This window comes from Bombus pyrosoma, linkage group LG2 (assembly GCF_014825855.1).
Source record: "Bombus pyrosoma isolate SC7728 linkage group LG2, ASM1482585v1, whole genome shotgun sequence".
In the NCBI taxonomy this organism is placed as follows: domain Eukaryota; kingdom Metazoa; phylum Arthropoda; class Insecta; order Hymenoptera; family Apidae; genus Bombus; species Bombus pyrosoma.
The window spans coordinates 6,569,014-6,594,000 of NC_057771.1; the positions used below are offsets into that span (position 1 = coordinate 6,569,014).

A 24,987-nucleotide genomic window follows, 5' to 3' on the forward strand; every position below is an offset into this window, starting at 1 on the left:
CAGTACAAATATCGTACAATAATTCGCAACCCTACTGGCAGCATTCGGTATCAAAGACACATTTAACCAACTTGGAACGAGAGAAAGAAAATGTAGCTACTGACACTGTATATACAATTTCGTGTCTTGCAGAAGGGACATACGAATCGCTGTACTAAACTGTTTAACGTACTACTATTGCGACACTATAAGACATTGAGGATATTGAAAAGTTATAAACTCTAACGTGATCTCAATAAACTTCCCTTAAAAATGGGAAAACAAGAACATGCCCGATCAATCAAACGATGAAAGAAACACCGCAGCGCGCCCGGAACGAACGAAATCGCGATCTCTCGAAAGAACTAACAAACCTACGAGACGTACCCCCGTGCACCAGATAACCCTAAGGTTCAGCGGAAAGCCCAAGCATTGACCTTCGCTCGATTCCTGTTACGTCGTTTGCAACTTATCACGGTCGATGGCACCGACCGATGATACCAGTGATCCAGCAAATGGGCCTGCAATTTGACACACTCCAACTGAACAAGCGACAGCCCGGGGAGGGACCGCTGAACAGGATTACAAAGGCAAGGCCCCAACTGAACAGTGGGGTCCACCCCCGCGAGCTTGCCACTTGAACAGAATTACGGAGGACGTTAAATGCAGGTCCCTGTCCGAGTACCGAAGTACCAATCGAACAGGATTGCGGATCAGCGACTCACCAGCGCGATGACAACTCCCGCGATTCGCGGCAAGCCACGAGCAGTTGTCGAGTAGTCACCAAGACAGAGGTGTCCTTGGGGCGACTTACGAATCCAAAGAGTTGTCCAGTGCACGTGGACCCACACGTATCCGGAATACGCGCGAGCGAGTACGCCACGCGGCAGTTTGAAAGAACTGAGCGATCGTGAATCGATAAATCGCCGGAACAATTTTTCCAGTGTGATAAGCGAGGGGACCAAAAAAGACGAGATTTATATCTTTCCTTCCAAGATGGATAAAGTATCTTTGTACAGAATGAGCTCACAATGCACTTAACATAAATATCTATCTTACGATTAATTAAGGCTAAAACGCACGCATCCCACGGTGTCCCACGATGTCCCTCGATGCCCCCGCAGGGGGATGTTAGTCCAGTTTAGATCATCCAAAATTCTTTTGGCGGCTTTTGGTGACCCAAACTGGACTGGTGCGTAGTTCTTAGCTTGGTATCGTTTTCCAAAAATTAATCAGTTGATTAATCTTTGGAAAACGATACCAATTACCGGGTCTCACCACGAGGAGGTGACTACGCAAGAGACCCGCCCATGAGTTATTGAACATCGATCTCAACATTTAAGCTGTTGGCAAGAATGTCGAGTTCTTACTCTATTTGTCCACGAGTCTGCGTAAAGAGATAGTTGTTTTGTATCCTAACTGCGAAACTTAATATTATCACTATCAAATATATTTATGTCATACAGGTATATTCGTGTAGATATTTGCCATTTGCAAATATTCATACGGAATATTAACATGCATATTTATAAATAGCACGAATATATTCTCAAGTGTATATGTTTAACCTAATTATTAAAAAACCAATTATTATAATCGCGATGTGCAAGAAGATCTATCCTAAACTAATAAATTTGCAAATAGAATGTTACTACTCACGGGTATAAGAAATATCGGCGGTCACTATGCTCGTAAAAAATTCTACGTAATACAACCGGTCACCCGTGCCGATTCGGACCTTTCATCCTAGGTCATGATTGAGTGACCGGAGGAACAGAAATGCATGCGACTCACCGTTCGATGCGGAGAAAGAGAGGGTGCTGCACTATCCCAGCGAATATCATCAGGAAGTCTAACATCAGGCAGAAACCGTTGAAGGTCCAATGGTGGAAGTGGAGGTTGCGAAAAATCTATTACAGAACAGAACAGAACACGATGAGTGATGGTTTGAAAAATTGGAGATAATGAATATTGGAAGTTGACTAAATTTGTATTTTTAGTAATGATAGAGGTTGTAATTCTAAAAAACCGTAATAAGTATGTAGCAAAATGAGACTGATATAAAAGTTTGGAATTAAAAATTGGAGAATTCAATGATTTTCGATGCATATCAGAGACAATGTTATTGTAATCGAATGTTAGCACTTTAACAGTTTATTCCAATTAAAAAAAATTTATAGCTTTTTAAATTATCGATCACTTTTATTTTTTAATTAACAATAATTCAAACGAAATACAAAAAAGCGAACAAACTGAAATACATTATATAAAACTACTTACATTCTTCAGCCACTGGAGAAGCTTTATCCTCTTGAGAGATGCACTGACTCTAATACCGAAAACGAATGTTCGAAATTATATAAAGTATGACTACGTTTCCGCGACTTTAATCAAAACTACCGTGATTTTAAAATATTGAAAAGAAACTATTGCGTAGCAAACACTGACTCTACAAACCGCATTGCGCGCGGTCACAAATATTTCCTGAAAATAAAGCTTTTTAATAAAGGGTGGAAAAGAAGCTAAATATCGTTTTGACAATTTTCTTCTATTCCTTATCAAACGTTTATTTAAAAGATACTGCTATTTCTTTAAACTTAAAGAATTATTATTAAGAAATTGGAACAAGTATAACAAATATTGGGTGAAAATTGTGAGGTATTTCTCAATAGCGAACAAGTGCTTACAAATACCGGAATGCATTGCAATCGTTTGCAAGAATTATACCGTTCGTTATTAGAATATATACTGTGAATGTTCGTTATTATAATACGAAAATGTTATAAATTAATGGCTTAAATGTCGTAAAATAATAGTTTAAATGATATAAATTAATCGCTTAAATGTTGTATATTAATAGTTTAAATGTTGTACATTAATAGCCTAAATGTTATAAATTAATAGCTTAAATGTTATAAATTAATGGCTTAAATGTTGTAAATTAATAGTTTAAATGTTATAAATTAATCGCTTAAATGTTGTATATTAATAGTTTAAATGTTGTAAATTAATAGCTTAAATGTTATAAATTAATAGCTTAAATGTTATAAATTAATGGCTTAAATGTTGTAAATTAATAGTTTAAATGTTATAAATTAATGGCGTAATGTTGTATATTAATAGTTTAAATGTTGTAAATTAATAGCCTAAATGCTATAAATTAATGGCGTAATGTTGTATATTAATAGTTTAAATGTTGTAAATTAATAGCCTAAATGCTATAAATTAATGGCTTAAGTGTTGTAAATTAATAGTTTAAATGTTGTAAATTAATAGCTTAAATGTTGTTTATTAATAGTTCAAATGTTATAAATTAATGGCGTAATGTTGTAAATTAATAGTTTAAATGTTATAAATTAATGGCGTAATGTTGTAAATTAATAGTTTAAATGTTGTAAATTAATAGCTTAAATGTTGTAAATTAATTGCTTAAGTGTTATGAAGTAATAGTTCAAATGTTGTTGATTAATAGCGCAAACGTTATAAACTGATAATATTATTAGTAACAGTTTTTCTACGATCTTCACAGTACGAGAGTTCGAAGAGAAAGAAACTCGTGCGCGAGTCCTGTGTTCCTTATATAGCTGATGACATGAACTTGACAAAGTGACATAGTGACAAAAGGTAAACAGTACGTTAACGGTCTGCTGATGTAAAAACTGATTTTTCCATTATAATACAATTAAATTTAATAAGTTTTTAACTTTTATTGCAAATTGACGCCTTCAGCAATTTATTACAATAATCATTTTTATAATTTTAATAATTTTTACAACCTAAAACTAAATTCATACTTTTGTAGTACTAGTTTTTCATCTAAAACTCTGTTAATTTATATCAAATGCTTCTTTATGCAGAAAATAATTATACTATTTAATAATAGTCAAACGGTATAACTATTACAAATTAAGAACATAATTATTTTTAATTAATAAGAGCATATTGTTGTAAATTAATAGTGTAATTGTTAAAATTTAATGAACCAGTTTTTTTAGATTAATAATAAATTGTTTTTAAATCAACAGCGTAACTGTGGTTACAAAAAGTACTATCGCATTCCCTTAGTTTTTGATAAAGCATTTTTATCAGCTTCTATACATTTCATTTTCATAATATTACATTTTTATAGTTACGTGAAAACTATATATTTGTAGTTCTTCGGCTTTTAGTCGTGTTTGTAATAGCACATTGTGCTTTGTTCCAACCTTTCGTAAACATTCCAGTTCGCTTTTCCGGGGCAGACCTGTTCTACGCAGAACTTCACTTCCAGTGCAATAAACGTGTCCAAAAACATATATTTCAATCGACGTAAGACCACGATATTAAACACATTCGTACAACTAAATTCATTTAATTCAGACGTCTTTTTCATGGCTCGAGCGAATCTTTTCAAGATGAATCGATTTTAATTATTGATCTATCGCTCTCTGTTCTTCTATCGTATCTTCTAACGATATATAATCGCCTGAGGTAACATCAGTAAAACTACGAAACTTCTCGGCTCAAGCTTCATAGAGAAGTAAAAATTGTCTTTAGAAAACTCTGTAAAACAGCGTAGAAATATGACTTGGAAATAACCAAAGCTACGTGCATAATAAGATACATGGTTGTGGATTAAAGATGAAGTTGTTTTATCATCCATATCCTTAAAAGAGATCTCACGCGCAATGGGGCATTCTGTAGGAGCGCGCAAGAGCGGACACATTTGCGAATAGTTGCGAGTTACGATGAAGAGGGTAAGTTGCTTGGCGTAGTTCCATGGACACGGCCGGAATAAAGGAGGTTTCTTTGCTTTATGTGACCTCTGTGTCGACACTACTTTCGTAACGGACCGTATTGTCCCTTGCACTCAGCGAACAGTCGTTTTGAACTTGAAGTGGAAACGAGCACTATCAAACGAATTGCTGTTCAAATACTTATCGAATTCTCTTTGTGCCGATGTAAGCCACATGCAGAGGAACGTTTAAATTTATAAGAGATGGGATCGACTGAATCATCCGGACATCCAGAGATCAATGGGTTTATTTGATTTCGTTAACTTTACCGTTTCTACCGCCGACTGTGATAAATACGATCGATACTGATAAAAATAATATCTGAGGTGGTATGTTGATGAAGGTGCCCACAAGAAATACTCTTGATGTTCAACAAAAAAGTTTATCAAACTATTAACAATCAACAGTCAACAATTAACGATTAACGATTAACTATCAAGAGTTAATAATCACGTATCTCTAATAGTGTTTGCTTCGCTATGACGCTAACCTTCCGAACCTCGCAGCTCGGGGCAGAATGAATCTTTGGTTCGAAACCAAACGGATTCTTTTCTTTGTTGCCCTCGATATCCCCACTACTCACGCGTTTATTAGATGTTCGCGACGGTTGCCGCGTATGTAATCTTCCGAATATTTGGCGAAAGAACCGTAGGCATGTCGACCTTACGCTTTGAAGGTATAGCGCTTTGTGTCGCGAAGCCGTTGGAAAGTTCCGTGATCGAATGCCGCCACATATCAAATAGCGAGCTTGCATTCATTCGATTGAAATTAAAACTAAATTTTACTAATATTGATAAATTTGATAGACCTTTGGTTCGGTTGAATGTTACCTTTAACTTACGATATTCATTCAAGAAATTAGTTTTACCCTTTGCGAGTAAATTTTATTCGTAATCATCAAAGCATAGACGGGTAGATGTAGATCGAAGGAAACGTAACGGATATTCGTGATTTAGAAAGGACGTTCGACTTCCGGTGCAGCTGCAACGAGCCATGGCCACGGAGGCGGAAGCCGCAAGGGAGGCACGGGCCAAAGTGATTGCAGCGGAAGGAGAGATGCTGGCTTCCCGTGCTCTGAAAGAGGCCAGTGATGTCATCTCCATGAGTCCAGCTGCTCTTCAGGTACGTTCCAGACTGTCTCCTCGAGGAACGTCAAAGATATCTTTGTAATTCCACTGCGTTGCTTCTCTCGCTGCTCTGTGTGTGGTTGAGAATCTACCGTTAATTACGCTGTACCACTAAATTAAGCCTTCGTCCAACGAATTATTTTGGTTTCTCTAGAACGTTACTATGGCGACCTTTCTACAGTCGTCGGTAACGGAATCAACGCAGGTCTCTTGAAAGTCTTCGTTTAATCATTCTATCCATCCAAACAGCACCGAAACCTGACCAGAACCTAATCCCAACTTAACTCGCCAATTTCCATAGACACTTGCACATGGCACGTTCTACTTATTTTACGACATAACATCGTGACATAATTTAGAACGAAAGCGATAGCTTTTAGGTTCTGACGCGTTCTGGTAATCAGCTTAATATCTATTTCAACGCGTTCAACATCAACACCTCAATAACGCAATATTTTTTCCAGTAGACGTTTCTTCCAGTAGATATATGTTTACTAATTACATTTATACGGTTTCACACTCGAACAACAGACGCATTTGTTTACCATAACGTAATTGCGTGCATCGAAGAGACTTGCTTGTATTAAAATGTTGAACTTTTATTCAGAGAATTTTTCTACAATTTCTCCATAAAACAGAGTGTAAAATAAAAAATCAACCAACAGACTGTAATTAAATTCCATGGAGAACGTACAGCGAAATTAGAATGGTAAATTCAAGGGAAGAAACGACGGAAAATATTAACGCTTCGAAAATATCAATCCAAATGGGCATTGGAGAAGAATGCGAATTTTCAACACCGACTAACTAAATTATAGTACAATAGAATCGTTAAAAAATTTCGTACAAAAACACAGTTGCATGCGTGTTACGTTCCATAGGTGGGCTCTTTCGTACGATAATTCGATCGAATTAATATCGTTCCAAGCTACGATACAACTTGACTTTATTATAATTATTCGTTTACGGTGATTTTTCGAAGAAATTTAGTTTGGAGGGGTTCGAAACAAACCTAATATCTAACGCGAACGATTCGAAAACAAGCGAGTGTCGCGTTACTTTTAAACAACAGCGTGCCCTTCAACTACTCCGCGATAGAAGAGGCCAAAAGACAAATTCAACGTTCGCTGAATTTTTCACTGTATTGTCCAACAGCTACGATATCTACAAACACTGAGCAACATATCTGCGGAGAAGAATTCCACCATCATCTTTCCCGTACCGGTCGAGTTTTTGACTCCGTTCTTTACTAACAATTTCCATCCAAGCGCAATTCAAGAAGCTGTTGGAACGTCGTCGGAGCAGCTGTGCTCGAAGCAGCTCAAGGTTCAGCCCGACATCCACTCAAACGCAGACAATATCGACGTGTCAAAGTGAAGAGGTGTGTCAAACTTCGATTATCCTTAGCAAATTTCGCCAACTTCGAACGGTATGTCGGATTAATTGGGGTGACCTTTGATCCAATTCACTGGTAAGCAGATACGCTCGATTGGAAACCGATACGAGCATACGCGAGACTCGACGCGTTTGTTGGTCGTCAAAGCGCCGCGTCACCCTTTAACTAAAATCTCTGTTTCGTTTCGCGCGATTTCGGTGCGCAGGAACGACAGACGCGCGACCAGAAACGCGACAAACTCGACAAATAAATAGGTAAACTTGTAATTCGTCACCGGGCTCCCTGTTTGATCTCCGAGCCTTTACGGGACGAAAAGAAAATATACGCGTAGACGAATATCGCGAGCTCGACTTTTTCAACGAACGATTGCGACGAAAAGATACGTTGACGAAAGCACGTTCGTATTAGAATTCTTCTTTCGTGCGAGGAAGACAAAACGCACGTAAATTGAAAATTTCGAGTCCGCCGTTCGTAACGACCGATTGCGATAGAAAGACGCATTGGTACATATAAGTTTTATGGTTTTGGAATGGTTGCAGCTTGCAATGACAGTGCCTAGAAAACTATTTCCAATGAAGCGTTTTTTTTTCTATCAGATTCTATTTCGTTTTAGTACCAAATTATTGTAGTCGCGTGAAGATATTACCGAATAAGAAATTTGCTATATTTGATCTGGTCGATTGCTATTGGGTTGGCAACTAAGTGATTGCAGATTTTGTCATTGTCAATACCACCCAATGGCAAAATAGTTGCCAACCCAATATTATAATTTATACGCGAATTTACCGCTTACTAGCAGATATTTTCTGTGCATTAATTCTTTCAGACTTATGAATCTACGGATATATATATATATGTCGGCTCGTCGTCAGAAGAAAGGTATTGGGCATATAACGATTCTTCACTGGAGCTATACATTTTCCTCGCAAAATTCAAACGACTTTTATTAACACGAGTATGGATTTTACAGAGTTAACAAACAACTGCGTGGATAAGACACTTATGACAATGGCCTAAGGTTCGATAACGAATCCACGGTCAACAGAATAACTCTGTATTAAACGTAAAATACTTTAACACACAACACGTTTAATGGGACGCTCTATATATACTGCTCGATGTGTAACTCTCCAAGGTGATCGCACGAATAATAGACTGATGGAAATTTTCCTTCCTTTACGATCGCGTTCGTTTGTTATATACTGGTCCGAAGCTTCGAGAAGATTCCAATCGCCGTTGCTAGGCAATCTCTGCTTGGAGTTTGATTGTTAATACAACGTGTGTCCCATTATATTGACACCTCCGAGGAAAAATGTCCATCCCGTGACCGCGGCTACGTTCAGCGACCAGTTGTGTCACCTCGAACCCAATCCCACTATCACAAGTCTCGAACAAATACAGTCGGATTGAATGACAATTGTTTAATTACGGCTATAGTAGAATCCAGATTACAATATTACGGGATTTTCCCATAGTTCCAAACGGGAGGCTCCAGTGTCCTTCTATCCCCGACATATATATATATATATACGAGCTTTGAAAAATTATTTATCGCATGATACGAATCTATTTGTGCGTCTGCGTGCAGCAGTATGAGTGTCGAATATACTTTTTACGTCTGGCTTTACAAATTAAAAATAAAAGCAGCAATAACGAATTCTGCCTTTGAAATCTACGCTTACAGGTATTCGGTTTATCGGACTTTTTCTCTCGTGAATGTAGAATTCATTACAAGTAATTTAACACACATTCAAGTTTCAGCATTCCGGCTTTCGGATACGTGTAATTTCAAGCGTGGTCGATATCATTTCTATCAAATGCGAGAAATTATTCCATCATTGTGAAAAATATGCGGCGTATAATAAACTCGTGTCATCAGATACGTTGGGGCTTGGAACAGTTAACGGAAGCAAACAAAAACATATTATTAATTGATCAAAGGGATAACATTTCCATCGAATAAGAGATGAGTTACATTGAATTTATATTTAACGTCTCCGTGAAGTATATTTAATGTTAAGTGGTTACTGAAGTGCGAGTAGATAAGCTACCTCTACCATTTTCGTATTAATTATGGACGCGATGTACGCCGTAGAATTAAATTATACACAGTTTCAAGCGTGTTTTGAACATTTTTCAAAACGAGCATCTCCAGCCCCTTTCAACATTCAGCTATCCCTTTCACAAATATAGATCCAAATTTTCAATAATTATAAAATAATTTTTATCAGCACCGTAATTCTTACCGAGCACGGAGTATTGTACGATTTACTAATGCATATTTTTAATTAAAAAATTGTAAGCTGGACATTAATTTAGAAATGACAGGGACTTGATTAATTAATTGTTATCTTTTCAAACAAGATATTAATTTACAAGTAGCATCTGCAGCGCAAGATTAAATTGTATCCATAAAATACATACGGTTTTGTACACATCAACGAATGTCGCTATCTAAAAGTTTAATTTGCGCTACCTAACACATACGCGTCTATCTGAAAAGTAGCAAGATCATCGACATATTAATCAAGCACTGGTCATATTTGTTAAAACCATTCGTCCGATTCGAAATGTCGTATTTTCCCTTATCGTCGATGCAACGCAAATCGATAAATAGCAAATAGATTTCTGCGTTTGTCTCTTTCATTTCGCTTGTACGCGATTAGCGTTTACCTGTATGGGTGAAACGTCTTCACTACGAATCTTCTGTTGCAATTCTATTTGGGATTTTAACGATAAGGAGAAGTAACGATAATATTAAAGTAGTTCTTCCGAGCCAGCAGATGGTACAAAGATCGGAAAGCGAAAATGGGCTTTTATTTTCCTCGAGTGGTTTTCGCGCGAGCAAACGTAACTTGGAAACGACAGTGAAATCGAAGACACGATAAGATGAAATTATTTTCCCGGCAAACTGCTGGCAATCAGGCAAACTGTAGAAACAAATACTCGCACGCGCGCGATTAACGACTTGCGTGGAATCGCTTGTTAAGCTGCAAAATGAACGACTCGGAGAACCAACGTCGATTTCAGTCAATTTCCAGAAAATCGAAGCTCGATGTGGAGTTAGGATAGAGGAGAATATAGTCGCGTCTCGTCACGATGCGTAAATAAATATTGTTCGCATGAATTCGAATTTAAAGGTGCGTGCGGAGGATTGAACGAGCCCCTGGAGAGAGTTTCCGCGTCACGTTCCAGGCGTTACAGCGTGCCGTGAAAGCGTGTGCCCTCCGTCGCTCGCGTGTTCCTCGTTGCGGAAGGTTGAACACGGGCTAAAGTGGAACGTACGTGCCGCGTCGGCCTGCTCTTTATGAAACGGTGTAAAACGGAAATTGCGCGAACCCGTACATTGAAATTTACGTATCGAATGATAACGTGGCCATTTGTAATTTCAGCTTGGCGCGTCGCGAAACGCGCCGTGGAACAGCGAGGCGTCCACGAGCGAAATAAGAGCGTACGTCTGGTGGAAATGAAATAGGCTTTTCCTGGTATTCGAGACGAAGCAAGCTGCACAAGACCGGCAGACCACTTAAATTGCCTGGTCGCGATAAAAATAATTAAATTCGTTTGGCCGATGTCAAAACCAACCGCCACCGCCGGCTGGAACGTTAAACGGTGCGCGAGCAAGAAACGAACAGAAAGTATAAATTTCAATTTTATTACAGCGACCTCGTACGGCCACCGAGGATATGTTTCCTTCCCGTTTTTTAACAGACGGGTAAAAAAAAATATTATCCCCGCGCGCGTAATGTATATAGAATGTTTTATAAACAACGGAGGAGCTTTAACGCGGACTATTATTTACGCGGAAAATTCTTCCGTGAATTATGACGCTTGTTAACCGTGCCACGACACACGAGTCCGGCCAGGATTAAAGAGCGCCGGTAGTTGCATGGAAACTCGCAGGAAGTAGTACGTTAAAAAAGCAATTCATTGCGAACGCGAGGATTATCGCGTGGGCTAGGAACTCGATAAACGACTGCTTACGAAGATGTGACTCGCGAACCGAGCAATTAGAATAGCTGCTGTTAAGGTACGATATCCGTTATACAGAGGTATCAGCTTGTAGTTACGAGAAGACCAATGATTAATCATACCGATAGGTTACGTCGCGGTAATTACCGAGATCAGGCTACTTTTACGGTGCGCGTTTCATATTTGGCAGGAACTAATATTGAAGATCGTACTTAATAAACAGACCGGTCCGCGAGATATTAATTCCTTCGACTCAAATATTTGCCAGTGAAATTAATTCGTACGCTCCACAGAGAAATGTCACATGGACACGCGTAATCCAGCCAGAGAGATAACCATCCAAATACACAGCAATTACGCTTATAACCGACCGAGATGGCCGGCGCGTTGTATTTCGTCCTTGAGCGTTCGAGTTCGAATGAAACGCGCGAGTCGCTCTATACTTCTGCAACGAGAACAAATCCGATAAACGCGACAAGTGGCATACTCGAGCTGTAACACCAAGTGAAATCGCTTCAAAAGTTGCTGTCCGAGAAACACTTTGCTAATTTCATTAAGAGATTGCTTCGTTTAATGAAATTTTTAAAGAATTTCCTTTGGCGTGTTTTCGCGAAAATTTCCTGTTAGCCGTAATGGCCGCGACGCTCGGCATTCACGGTTAATTAATGTGGACGAACAGTGCCATTGAAAAGTGGGTTGGCACTGTAACTCTTTCAGACGTAGACTCGTCCCATCTCGTGGAAATAGCCGCGATACGTGAACGTCCGCGATGTAAAGCGGAAACGAATTTTCTCGTAAAATACGAGATCCATTTACAAGCAAACGTCCTACCTGTGTGGGTGGAAACAGGCGACGCGGGCTTAGCACAGGAATTTCCCAGTGGAGATTCGATGCCGATCGCTACAATCCTGGAAACCAAACATTTCGGCGTGTACATACATAAGGAAACCCACGATTTGCCAATTTGGATATCGTTCGTTTATCGTTGCCGCATTCGCCAGAGCATTGCCAGGAAATTAGGAAATCCGCGAAACTACCCGTTGAATCTACAGTTTGCTTGTTATATTCCGGCTAATAACGAGGACTCCTCTACTCCACCAACGAGTCTGCTACGTTCTTCCAAACATTTTCCTACGTTGCGTAAGACCTAATTATATTCTTTCGGAGTTAAAAAAAATATCGTTTCGAAGCTCGTGTTTTAAAACTTTACGTTAAACATCTTCGCTAAAGAATTTTCTTAGGTAACTAACGCTTGGGAGGGGAGATATAAAAATTCGAGCATCGTGGCAGCATCGAGCTTCGTTCGTATTAATCAAATTAACAAGACTCTCGTTAGCGAATTCTTTCGCGCGTAGTGTTTTCCGAGTTTTCATAATTATACGAACGAACTTACAAGATACAAAGTCGTTTGTCTTAATTTCTCCTGACTCGGGTTGCTTCGACTCGAGTAATTCGATTAGTCCGAAAGAATTTCACACGAAGAGATCCACAGAGAGATTCGTAGCGTGGGAAACGTTCGCACGGAGAAGCGCGAGAAGCTGCGATCGTCGCGTCCCAAAATACAGAAAATAATCGGCTTTTCACAACGAATTAATCGCTGCGACCACTTCTCGCTATTTGTGGACAGACGAAAAACGAGTGATACAAACGTTGACATTTCAACAACGACGATTCGAACGCGATAGTACGAACAGAGGAACGAGAAGATAGCTATCCGATGACAAAAGAGGAAGAAATTAACGAGGCCGGTATGCAAAAAGACAACATTATCATACATTAAAGAGAAATTCCGCGAAGCTGAACCCAGGCTTTTGAGAGAATAAGTGGACATTGAACGTAAAAGCGGAGGGGTAGAGCCTGGAATGCCGCTTTCAACGTAAATCAACTGGAGTATGGGTTCAACGAATCCGATAACTTTCATCGCGGCTATCGCTGACTCGATTCTCGGTACCGAAGAGAACGAGGAGCAGCTTGTTTTTCGCGTTACTTTCGTAGACGAGGAATCTCCGGTGATTCAACGGACGAACAATAAAGGCAGCCAGCGCTGGAAGCATTGTCGTCGACCCCAGAGACGGGATTCACCACTCGTCTCTTTAATGCTCCGTAATTTCTTGGGCGATAATTAGCAACCACTTGCATCTCGCCCGTCGTCGACGGCGGCGGCTTACGGTTGCAATTAAAAAATTTTTAATTCCACGGCACCTCGGTTTGTCCCCTGTTCCCCCCTCGTCGAAATCCCACGTACTCGGAACACACGCAAGTTACCACCCCCAGTTTTCGCCGTAATATGCCGGCTCGTTCGTCGCACTAACTTTTCACACCGTTCTTCACCCGCGCTTATTTCGCTTGAACTCGGGGCAAACTTTCACACCCCGTCTCAACGTCCACGTCCCTTTGAGACCAGGACTAATTTTTGCGCGACGAGATTAACCGTCACGTTCTACGGAAGACGTGGAAATGCGACGTCATTTTTGCCTCCCGTTGGTCTCAGTCTGCTAGCCTTCTACTTTTAACCTGTTAGCCGTTTTCAATGAGTATACTCATATTGAAGGAATGGCAATGTTTTGCGTTACGTCGAGTATACTCGTCGCGCGTAAAAGGTAGTCGCAGTTTGCTGTTTAAATTGCGATCTTAGTAATTGCGGTGATAAAATTAGAAAATAAAACGGTCGTTTCGTTACGCCTTAATTCTACGTTGTAACAACCATGCACACTCTGTGTTCGACGAGTATACTCGTCAGAGCGTACTTTTCGCCACGCGTTTTACACACATGTTTCTCAAAGAGGTGGCAACAGCTGGCTGGTTAAGATTCGACTCGACGGTACGACTCGATCGAGATGGACTGCTGTTATTAACCGTTTGAGTCCCAGAGATCTTTGAAAAATCTGGGACGAAAAATCGCAAACAACGCGATAGCGATTTTCTTAGCGATCGATACACAGTCTTTAACGAATCAGTTAGTATCGAGCGTCTTAGCCAACATTCTCTGTATTTATTAATTATTTTAAAATATATTCGACGGTTTCGATATCGAGTAACACGCGACCAATCATCCGCCACAGTGTTAACACTTGCAATACAAAAGAATACTTTGATAAATATCGAACGTGCTGTATACGAAGCATTTACCAAGACCTAGCAATTTCATTGCTACGGTGAACTGTACGTTTAAACGTCGTTATAATGCCCGTTTTGTTTTCTCTTCAATTTTGTACAGTCCGCTGAAAGGGAAACAAAGGAATAGGAAGCTTCCGCGAATAATTATCCCATCCTTCCCAAGCTTTGGTATGTATCCTCCAAAAATTAAGATACCGTCCAACCGGAGAATAATACCGTCGCACGAAATTAAGGGATGATCACGTTCATCCTCGCTTATCCCCGAGGAAGACGTGACTGGCTAAATAATAGGAGGCTGTTACCGGGTTAGGACGCAACAAGCTCGTCTATTCGATCGTTAATCAGATTATTCGCTACGATCTAACCGCCGTTTTCCCCGTCGTGACCATGGAAACTCTACGCATGGAAACTCAACAATCGTTTACAAGCGTAGTCTTCGATCGGTTCTGGTCGCTGGGTTCTACAAGAGGCGCCCTTACGAAACTTTCGCGCCGAAAGCGCAAAGTTACCGACGCGATCCACATCTTGGCGATTCGGATATTCGCGATCATCTTTCGAACAAGCTCGTTCAGATGTTCTCGGAACACGTGTAGCCTATGCCGTGGTATAGTCCGAGGCTCCGAGATCCGACGACGAAATTGCTTGGAATATTCCGTTCGGTGCTTGTTCTCGAGCTTGGAAAAAGAGAAGCGTAGACAAGGTCGGAAGTAAGGAGACACAGCGAACGGCGTAACCGAGCCAATGACCAGCCGATAACCGCGGTTTCCTATCGTCGATTTCTTTTACTATTAATATCGTTAATATCAAGATATCGAAAGACACGCGTAACAGAAACATCTCGCGTAATTGAACTTGCCGTTACTTCAAATAATTTCTTCGCGTGGCGAGTGTTTTTTTCTTCGATTATATCGTAACGAGGTATATTCGTCGATTCGTTTTTATCCCACGTTGTACAAGCGAGGTTGGTCTATGGGTATTTCTATAGAAATAGTCGGTATAACGAGTCGGTATATGTATAAACATATCTTACGGGAAATTTAATAAACGCTGTTGAAGATATTTTCTCCCGCGAAGAGAAGATTTTATTTCAACGAAATTCTCTCGCACTGCGTTTCGTAAACTCGAACGACTGCCAGTTTCTACGAAATCGTATTCCAAAGTAAAATCGTTGTCTTCAACGTCGATCCACCTCCATCCACCGTGCACGATCGTTACCAATTTGCTCGAGTACCTGCCCCAAAAATGATTCCATCGCGGACAAACAGATCGTAATTGTAAGTAGGTAGGAAAATGCTCGATATCGTAGATCGTCGATAACGAAACTCTTTCGCTTATTCGACAGACGCGAAGGGTTGCAAGGCTGACGAAGGGCTGGAAGGGAACAAGCGTATCAGCGGTGCGGCGATCAACGACAAACGCCGGTTCGTTCGAGCTGCCTAAGCGAAACCGGAGAACAAATAAACGGGCGTTGGCAATTTATCCGTGGAAAGGCACGATTAATGTTTCATCGGACAAAGACTCAGCTTCCCTGGGATTTTTCGCGCATACTGGTAGACACGAGCTCGCACGACCGAACGATCTTTCTCTCGCGGGTCCGTCCACGTGCCGAGAAATACTTCTTTATCCAGAGCCGGCGTATTCTCCACCTATAAAATAATTTCTCGAAGGGATAGTCTGGAAATGGGTGAGTTATGTTGTCTGGAGTTTTATGTTCCCAGTTCCGAGCCTCGGCTGTGAGCCCAGCCCTCCTAGTTCTCCAACTTCACGGATGGCTTCGAACGAGCGAGGGAACGTGACCGGAGGTCCGTGCACAGGCCGCGAACACAACGAACGACAGAAAACGAACCGCGTTGCGCGTGTGTTTACCGGGACGTTCGAGCGGAACAACAACGATCGAGCCAATTAGAAGCTAGCAGCGAACCGTTGGTCGCTAAACACTGGCAGTTTTCCCGTGTTAGGATCGTTCGTTACGCTCTGGTCCGGTTGCTCGCCAACCGGATAATCGACGCGGTGGTTCTCCGTAGCGAGCCTCGGCGCGATAAATATCGTCTTTTTATTAAAATCGTAGGTGGTCCCTGGACTACAAGAAAGCCAGCCTTTCCGGAATAAAATTATCCCAGCTCCGCTAATGCCGCTTGCGAAGAGGATTAAATGGTACCTACGGTTGAAACGGCAGGGTTCAATGAACCAGAAAGGGTTTGCAGCTACGCGAAAAGTGCGACGTAATCGTGTTTTATGTAATGGAACTGAACGCTAGTTTACTCCCACCTTGCCCGCAGAAAGAGAACTTTTTTTATTTTTATTTCGCCGAAAGTTTACTGCTCCCGCTGGTTCCATTAAAAGCGCGGAACGATCCGGAACGTAGAAAAATCCTCGGGCTTTCGAACGCGTTACCTATAAATCTCCCATATAAAATAGTTTCGCCCGTCTAAACAACCGCCGATAGAAACACCAAAGATCTAGAATTTCGTCGAACATCGAGAAAAGGAAGCCGTAAACGAAGCCGTCGTCCCCTTAAGGGTACCGAGGAACCTGACCAGCGGAGATTCCGCGACGGACGTATTTTCCCCGCGGACTCGAAATTCTCGGCACGAACGCGTTCCAAGGGGGTGGAGAATCAAGCGAGCTGCGAGTCCGGAAACGCAAGAATCGAACGGACCTGATTCCCTATCGATAAAGAAACGGAGAGAAGCAACGATAGAAACAATGGCATACAACGATGGAAGGAAGCGAGAGAAAGACCGGACGATGCCACGTCGGAGGCAAATTGCGGTTGTTTGGAAACAGAAACCCGGCCCATAAATAAGGGGAAGGAAATCGCACGCGTGATAGGTAACGCATAGCCCCGGGAGCTTTGCCGCTCTTGAAATATCGTCCTGAGCGGTACGTCTGAACGAGGGTGTGGATATTAGGGAAATCGCGTGACGCAGAACGGAAACCAGGCGAAGGGGACGAAAAACGCAGCGGTGTTTCATAAAAATGAAACTAAGGGGTTAAGGAAAAACCAGAATGGGACGGTGTTACCGCCACCGGCTTTCATTATACAGCCTCTTATAGTTGGCGTAACTCCCATTGGTCGTAAATATGAATTACGGTTGGCCGAAATAGCTTGGCGCACCTTACTGTATCCGCGTGCGAAAAAGGAAACCCTTTTCCCCGCAACCGAACCACGATAATTTATTCCGGCGAGAACCGTCCGATGAATGAAAATGGCCGTCAACCTTTACCGAGAAGCCTTTTTCTCTGGCCAATAACTGCCAACGGCAAGTTTCAGCAGTGACGAGGCAGGAATTAAACGGGACACGAAGGCGAAACGGCTACAACGATTTGAACCAACTCCAAATCCTTCCTCCACGGTTCCCGACGAACCTCCAACTTGTCTATTTCTTGATCCGTCGTCGAAACTTGCCCCACGAGCGGCTATCCCTGCTATTGGCCAGCTTTCACTGGCATTCCCTCTTTACGAGCTATATCTGTCCCCCTCCTCGATTTTCTCGTGTCCGTTATTGAAAAAGCTGCAGCACGCTCTGATTAAATGAAATTAATTGAACGCTGTTAGCTTGTGAGAAATAGAAAACTGACGAATAAGTACGTTTCGTCGTGTTCGCTGCGGCGGAAAATATCATTGTGTCGATAAAAAGAACACAAAATATCGTTTCGAAATATCGCAACACGGCGTATGATGGCGTATAATATTCAACTGGTTTTTTTTCCTTTTGCGGACATTGTTTATGACAACTTTGATATTTATGTGTAATAAAAATTATTGGATTTCTGAGAACAGAGGGAATAAAATGGTTACATGGAAATAATTTCGATCGTATTTCCCCGATTATAATACTTTCGATACAACGAAAGATAAAAGCCTGCCGTTTGATAGCAGATTTTTAAACGTTTGTACGTTTAATCGAACTGTTCGCCGTATATTAATGAAGGAAGAAGACGAGGAGAGGGAAGTTTACCGGTGTACCTGCTTGTACAGCTGCAAGACCATGAAGAAGGACTTTATGTTCGCCATTTACAGCCGCTCTTTTGTAAATTTCCTATTCCTTCTATTGAATTAAATTCCTCCGTCGCTCTCTCCTTTTGTCGCTGATGCCCCAGATTCGAATAACATCGCAGGAGAAAGGGTATTCTCGCGAATACAAACGGAAATGCACGCGAATTATGCTGTCTCGATATTGGTCAGTACGTACAAATAATGCTGGAAGCAAAGGGAAAGATGTCGTGAACGAACGAAATACATTGCATTCCGAGGGAATTGAACATTTCCAAGAATTGCCAGGCTAAAATCAATTTACAAAAGGACGTTGCTGTAAATAAACTCGATTAACGATCGATTGTCCGGTAGAAAACAGTCCGGGACAATCAAACGATATTACCTAAAATTAATTTCAACTGGAACGTTCTATCAGAATTCTACGATGCGCTTTGATCGATATTGGCGTGCATCAATAAATAAATCGTCCTTTGTCGGGCCGTTTAATTCAATTTCACCGATTAATACGCTCGACAAAGGACCAGGGAGACGTCTAGAGAGCCGGACCACCGGCGAGCAAAAATTAGTTTAATATTATTCATGAGAATTTGAAAGATCACGCATCGCTGTTACTGTCGAATCTCGGTATCTCGAGGCTCAAAGAGACTACAGTTTCCTTCCTTTCCTACCGGTTCTTCCCTTTCGAAGTTTTTTGTATCCGAGTCAAAAGAATCGACAAAAACGGCCTCGTCGTATCTTTTCTTCGGTCTAAAGCGATACATCGAGAGACGAAGAGAAAGATCGAGATGCCGAACGTCGACTCGCGTGATCTATCCGTTCGATAAAATTGACGCGGCGTTTCGATAAGTCTGATTATCGATATTTTGAGATATTCGGTACCACGAACTCGTCCCACGTGGTCGATGAAACAGCCACCGCCTGATTATGGTTTACAGCGAGGGAGGAGAGGAGGGGGAAAAGAGAGAGGAGAGCGTGGAAACGGTGAATATGACAGTGGCCTGCAGGAATGTTGCGTATCGATTTTGAAAATTATCATGCAAGCAGGCGCGGCCTACGATAGGTTAATTACCAAACCCGAACCCTCGTTAACTTCAGTTAATGCAAATTATTTTCAACTCTGCCGACTTTGTAGTCAACGTTCGCTTATAAATCGCGTACGAACTAATTGCATATTCTTTGTTCCGGCTGCCTGCCAATTACGAGCCCCATCCGATTGTTACGGCTAATTTTGTAATTATTTGCTCAACGAACCGTGCTAATTACTCATCCTCGATATCAATAGAACGCGTTCCGATACATTTTTAGACTATCGATTCTATTGATATTCGTTATCCGTGCGTAGAGGTCGTTGTGTGCTTTGGAACTGTACTGTCATCTCTCAGAGGGTGAAGAAAGTATTCAGGACCTCGAACGAACGACAACATTCGATAGCAACAAGCCTGTTTGTTATGAAATACCGACGTGGCAAAAGTCGTTTCTTACGCCCTCTGTGATTTGCTACTGCCAATCTAACGATCTCTTTTATTTTTATTTTATCTCCGTACGTAGTTACATTTCGCCTACTTGACATTAAAAAACTATTTGTACTCTTAAGATGCACTCGTACAATCTTACTCACTCCTAACTTCTATCCGTACGCAATCACAGCGAACATAACTATATTTACATATTTACATATAATTATATTTACATATTACAATTATAATTACGTATACGCAACTCGATCGTCGGAAACAATAAAATCGATAAATAGAAAACTCCCGAATGTAAGACTGGGATATTCTAATTACCCAATGCTGATAAATATTATTTTATACGCCCGTAATTAAATACTCGCAACGATAATAACAAAAGATCCATCGCCGCCATATTGGAGATTGCTGAATTACTTCTGTACAGCTCTTTTAGCTGTATCAGGTAATTCAGGAATACATCTTTCCGATCTCGGTGGAAGAAGTTTAGCATTTTATAAACGCAACACTACTATTAATTGTAAAGCAATTGAAATAAACGCGATAGAAAAATATAACAATACTACTTCTTAAAATGAGCGATAAAAATTATTACTTTTATGTTAAAGAAATGCTGCTTCAATTATTCGCGATGAGTGAAATCGTGACGCTACAATATTCATCAAAAGTTAATATCTTTCCAATTCAACTTTAAACGGAATAAAAACTAAAGAATAGGAATATAAAGGCATGCGACTCACGATTAGGTGCGGAGCAGTTGCCATCGATGCCGCAGTAGTTCAGAGAAAGTCATCACCGAGGCAGTCGTCAAGAAGGAACCATCGAATCCCATGGAGAAATTAATTAGTTGTCACCTCCATTATCTCCTTGCTCGATCAACGACCTGCACAGAAGATAATCAAAGATTTAGAATTAATATATAAAACTGGACCAATTGTGGCAAGGTAAAGTAATAACCAAAATCAAATTCTGTCTCAAAAGTTTATAACACAACCTATTGAGATCACTAACACTTACATAAGTAAACGATCAACGACGAACGAACAGAGAAAGTTCGAAAGTTTGGAAAACTACAGAATCTCGCTATAAGAATACGTAACAAGATATTAAAGAAGAATGCGTTAGTTAAACGAACCTGCTAATAGTCGATAGGAGACTATAAAATAGTAACAGAAGCGCTGCTTAGTTGACATAAATCACTTCAAAGGACGATACATCTCGATACCGCAATTTTTAACGATACAATGATGCTTCGCGCGCCTAAACTTCGCTTAGCTGATTCCTGATTGGTTGGAGCGAAACGGCTTCTCATTCGTCCAGAGTCGCGCGCAAATTTGAAACATTGTATCCCGGGAAACTTTGTTTCGATCAATGAAGTGTAACAATTTCAAAGCAAATAATAATAAGACAATTTTTTAATTCGTTATTCATTTCATTTTTACGCCGATGATATAATTTAATTTAGTTCATCGCTAATTTTTTTTAACCGTTATTGCCATTATTAAATGTAATGAATAATTGAATTAATAAATGAATTGAAGTAATATGTTAGCATAATCTTACAATAAAAACTAAATCTAATCTCTAAACAACGGTATCTGCATAGAAGTAAGTAAAAATGAAAAATTTTGTAAATGAATTTCGAGAAACCTGTAATTATTACAAATTATTACAAATATTGCAAAAATTCTTTTTTCTTTGGTACGTGCGATTCAACCACTTTACCAATGATTCAACCACTGACTCTCATGTGTGGTTGCTTACGGTCGGCAACTAAACGCGAACGAGATCATGAGATTCAGTATCTGCGACAGATATTTCAGTTTGCGATCTGTTTAAGGATAAATCAAACAACTTTCCTTTATTTCCTACTAACAGTAATCAAAATACAGCTCTAATGCTTTATCCGTTATCAATAATTCGGTCGATTTAAAACGTTTATCATACCGACGCGATATCCTTTCCAGCTTTTAAGAATGATCAGAGAATCATGAGCGAGTGGGTGTCGTTTACGTCACGAGCAAATAATTTATAGCTCCAACGGAGAAACAACTTTTTAACGGGTTTGCAAATGAATTACGACAATTGAAGTTTCTCCGACGAAACGTACCAACTTCATTAAGAACTACTATTCGTTTCGTTTTACTTGTTAACTGTGAATTTTTGCCGGTTAATTGCAAATTTCATTAAGTAGTCGCTGTCTGATCTTATCTTGTAAATTCAAAGCGCAAAATAAGAGACTTACAAATAAAATAAAAATATAAGTGGAACGATCTGATATTAGTTCGAAAGGTTCCAAGTATCCCAATACTTATGGACGATAGTGTATATATCCAGTGGAAAATAGACAATCGTGCTAGGTACGTGCATCCTTCAACTTCCGACAGTCGGATACTGCTTACTTTTTTATTTCTCCTGCTTCGGATGTTCCGTCGGAGTAGCGCCCGGGGCAAGCCAGAACATCCAGCGCCGAGATACATTTCCGATCTATCGGAAGTTTAAGAAACGTAACGTCGAGCCCGACGAAGGGTATTAAGGTTGCCTGCGTGGCAACGTCAACAATAGTCCGATCCTTTCAGTCGGATAAACGCAACGAGATATGACCACTGATCTTTCGCGTTATGAGTTGCCACAGCGATATCTGGAGAGCAAAGTTTATTCCGAGTGGAACATGGCAAACACGACAGACCGAAAGAGATATTTGCACGGCAAACAGTGGTTCTCGAGTTGAGTTCCACGTGGAAATTTTTTGCTCGCTGGGAAACAAGGTTATGCAGGATGGTTTTCACGAGGCGCTATAATGAAGCGTTGCCGGAGATTAACGCGCGTGACAAAATTACGTTTCAGCGAAATCAAACATGGAACGGGTTGCGCGGTGAATTTCGTCCGGCCGAGGGAACATGTTTATTTATCAATTCGGTAAACTGCAGGCCGATGCCAGCTTCCATCTTTATAACGTAACAGTAAAAAAACTGTTTATAGAAAGTACCGTACATCGTATGGAGGCATTGTTGTTTTATACCACGGAGATCCGGCATAAAATAGCGACCGCAAAGTATCCGGCTGCGCGCACCATTTCAACAGTATTAAGCATGGAAAAAGATTGGCAGATACACGTGCCTGGTAAAATGTACTGGTTAAAAAACGTACCTTTTTATAGCCATAGTTTCCAGAACATGGAGTAAAACCGACGTTAGTAAATGTTACAACGTCCGGTACTTGATGTCTCGATAGAAAAGAAAAATGCTGAAACAGCTTCGACGTTCACTACTGTGGCGCATTTCGGCAGATTCGATTCTTTCTTTTTCAAACATACGTATATGTATAAATATATATAATGTAATTATCGTACCATTAATAATTGGCAAATAAACAGCTTTTTTGTTAATAAACGTAACGTTGTTTAATATTTAAGTAGTTGCGAAACAATTGCGCTTGTAACGTACCCTGTAAATTGCTAACTTTCCCATGAGATGAGGTGCTGAGCAAAATGCAATAAAACGCAATATAAAGTACAGTACTATGCAAAAGACTTGCAGTTTGGCCATTTACCATAATAATTTTCTAATGGTTTAATCATATTTTCTGGACATGTTTCTACATTGTATCGTGTACATAGGAACAAGTGTTTAGATACTCTCTTCGTAGTACCAATTGTTCGTAATTATCGATGAATGGAATATTAAATGAAATATTCTTGATACCAATTGAAATACATGGAACGATTGAAAATAAAATGCAAAGGGAAAGGAAGCTGAAAATAGAACGGCACGTAGTACTAAAAAATTACTTAAAAAAGTTTCCAATACAACGGAAAAACTCTGGCTATTGGAACAGCAAGACTTCTTCTTGCGCTTGGCTGCGCCATTTTTATAAATTGGCACGTACCTCGTATTATGAATTTCGTTAAACCAAGCGATCCAATTTTAAAGAAATAGGTGCTGAATTATATATTGATATTATTACGAAAGAGAATGTATTTTGCAAAATAAATTTTCTGATAAATGTACATTTTTTAATAAAGAAGGCATATCGGCACGACCTTCTATACATAGAACAGCATCCAATGAAGAACGTTGCAACGCGTTTGCTGGTCAATGACCGCAACAAAATATGTACCATTTTTATTTCGTGAAATACTCATGAAAAATGTCCAAATACTGCACTTGCCAAAAAAAAAAAAAAAAAAAAAAATTGAGGAACGAAACACCGAAAATAACAGAATTGATTATTACGTTAATACCGATTGTATTAAGATATATTACAGAGAAATACAGAGGAGATATCTGGTGCTGTGAACTTCTGTGGTGCTCGCTATGAGATATACAACGGAAAGAGGAATATTTCAAATCTGCGAAAAGTGCAATATTTCAAATCTCCGAAAAGTGCGATAGAAATGTGTATAAAAACCATTCAAAAATAATATATAACAATTGTTTGCAATAACGTACGATTGCATATCGTATCTATATTTCACATTGCCTGTGGTTCGTAAATATCTATCGTCTACCTCTGCGTTTGAATTGTCGATATGATCAGATATTTATACGTGAAAATATGATAATAATTTAATTACAAGATGTTCATTATTTTATAAAACACTCGTTATTTCAAAGGAAGCGATGCATACGGAATAATACAAAGAAGATATTACAACAAATATACACGGAGAATCGCAATGGATCAGAGATACAGCTGTTAAATTAAAATTGAAAATCCACTCGATAGTAAAACAAAGGCCAATTATTCCACTTTATCCAGCCTTTAGTCACAGTTACATATTCATTATACCTATGGTTTTTCTCACAAAGATACACAGACTCTTCGCTGTAGATACCTTTGCACGAAGAATATTAAACTCCGCTGGAAACACCGTAATATCGCGTAACAAAACAGTTGTGCGAGTTGTCCCGTGGAATTATGCATACGCTCGTTAAGATACGTTTGATCCATTCGATCCAAAATGCAAAAGAATCGGCAAAGCTCGGCTATTGGGACGGCTGCCGCTCCCATTTTCCTGTACCATGAACGCTTGGAAAAGCTGAAACATCGCATGAAGATCTCTGTCCCTCTTCCCTCTCTTGCTTCCGGATGCTCCGTTTCGATTTCGAAGTCGGTCAACTTCGAATTAAAGATTCCGCTCGCAGTT

The 24,987-nt window shown here is 40.1% G+C and overlaps 2 protein-coding genes across 2 annotated transcripts in view; both read left to right on the plus strand.

The window, feature by feature from the left end:
* Window positions 1-1,496, plus strand: part of LOC122577644 (40S ribosomal protein S3-like) — a 3,025-nt gene extending 1,529 nt beyond the window's left edge. The window contains exon 4 of the mRNA XM_043749076.1: window positions 1,446-1,496. Within this exon, the coding sequence (XP_043605011.1) occupies window positions 1,446-1,496 (51 nt within the window). The remainder of the gene's footprint in view (window positions 1-1,445) is intronic.
* Window positions 1-8,395, plus strand: part of LOC122573644 (band 7 protein AGAP004871-like) — a 34,891-nt gene extending 26,496 nt beyond the window's left edge. Inside the window, exons 5-6 of the mRNA XM_043740300.1 lie at window positions 5,711-5,876; window positions 7,037-8,395. Coding sequence (XP_043596235.1) covers window positions 5,711-5,876; window positions 7,037-7,258 — 388 coding nt within the window. The 3' untranslated portion in view covers window positions 7,259-8,395. The remainder of the gene's footprint in view (window positions 1-5,710; window positions 5,877-7,036) is intronic.
* Window positions 8,396-24,987: the final 16,592 nt, after the last annotated feature.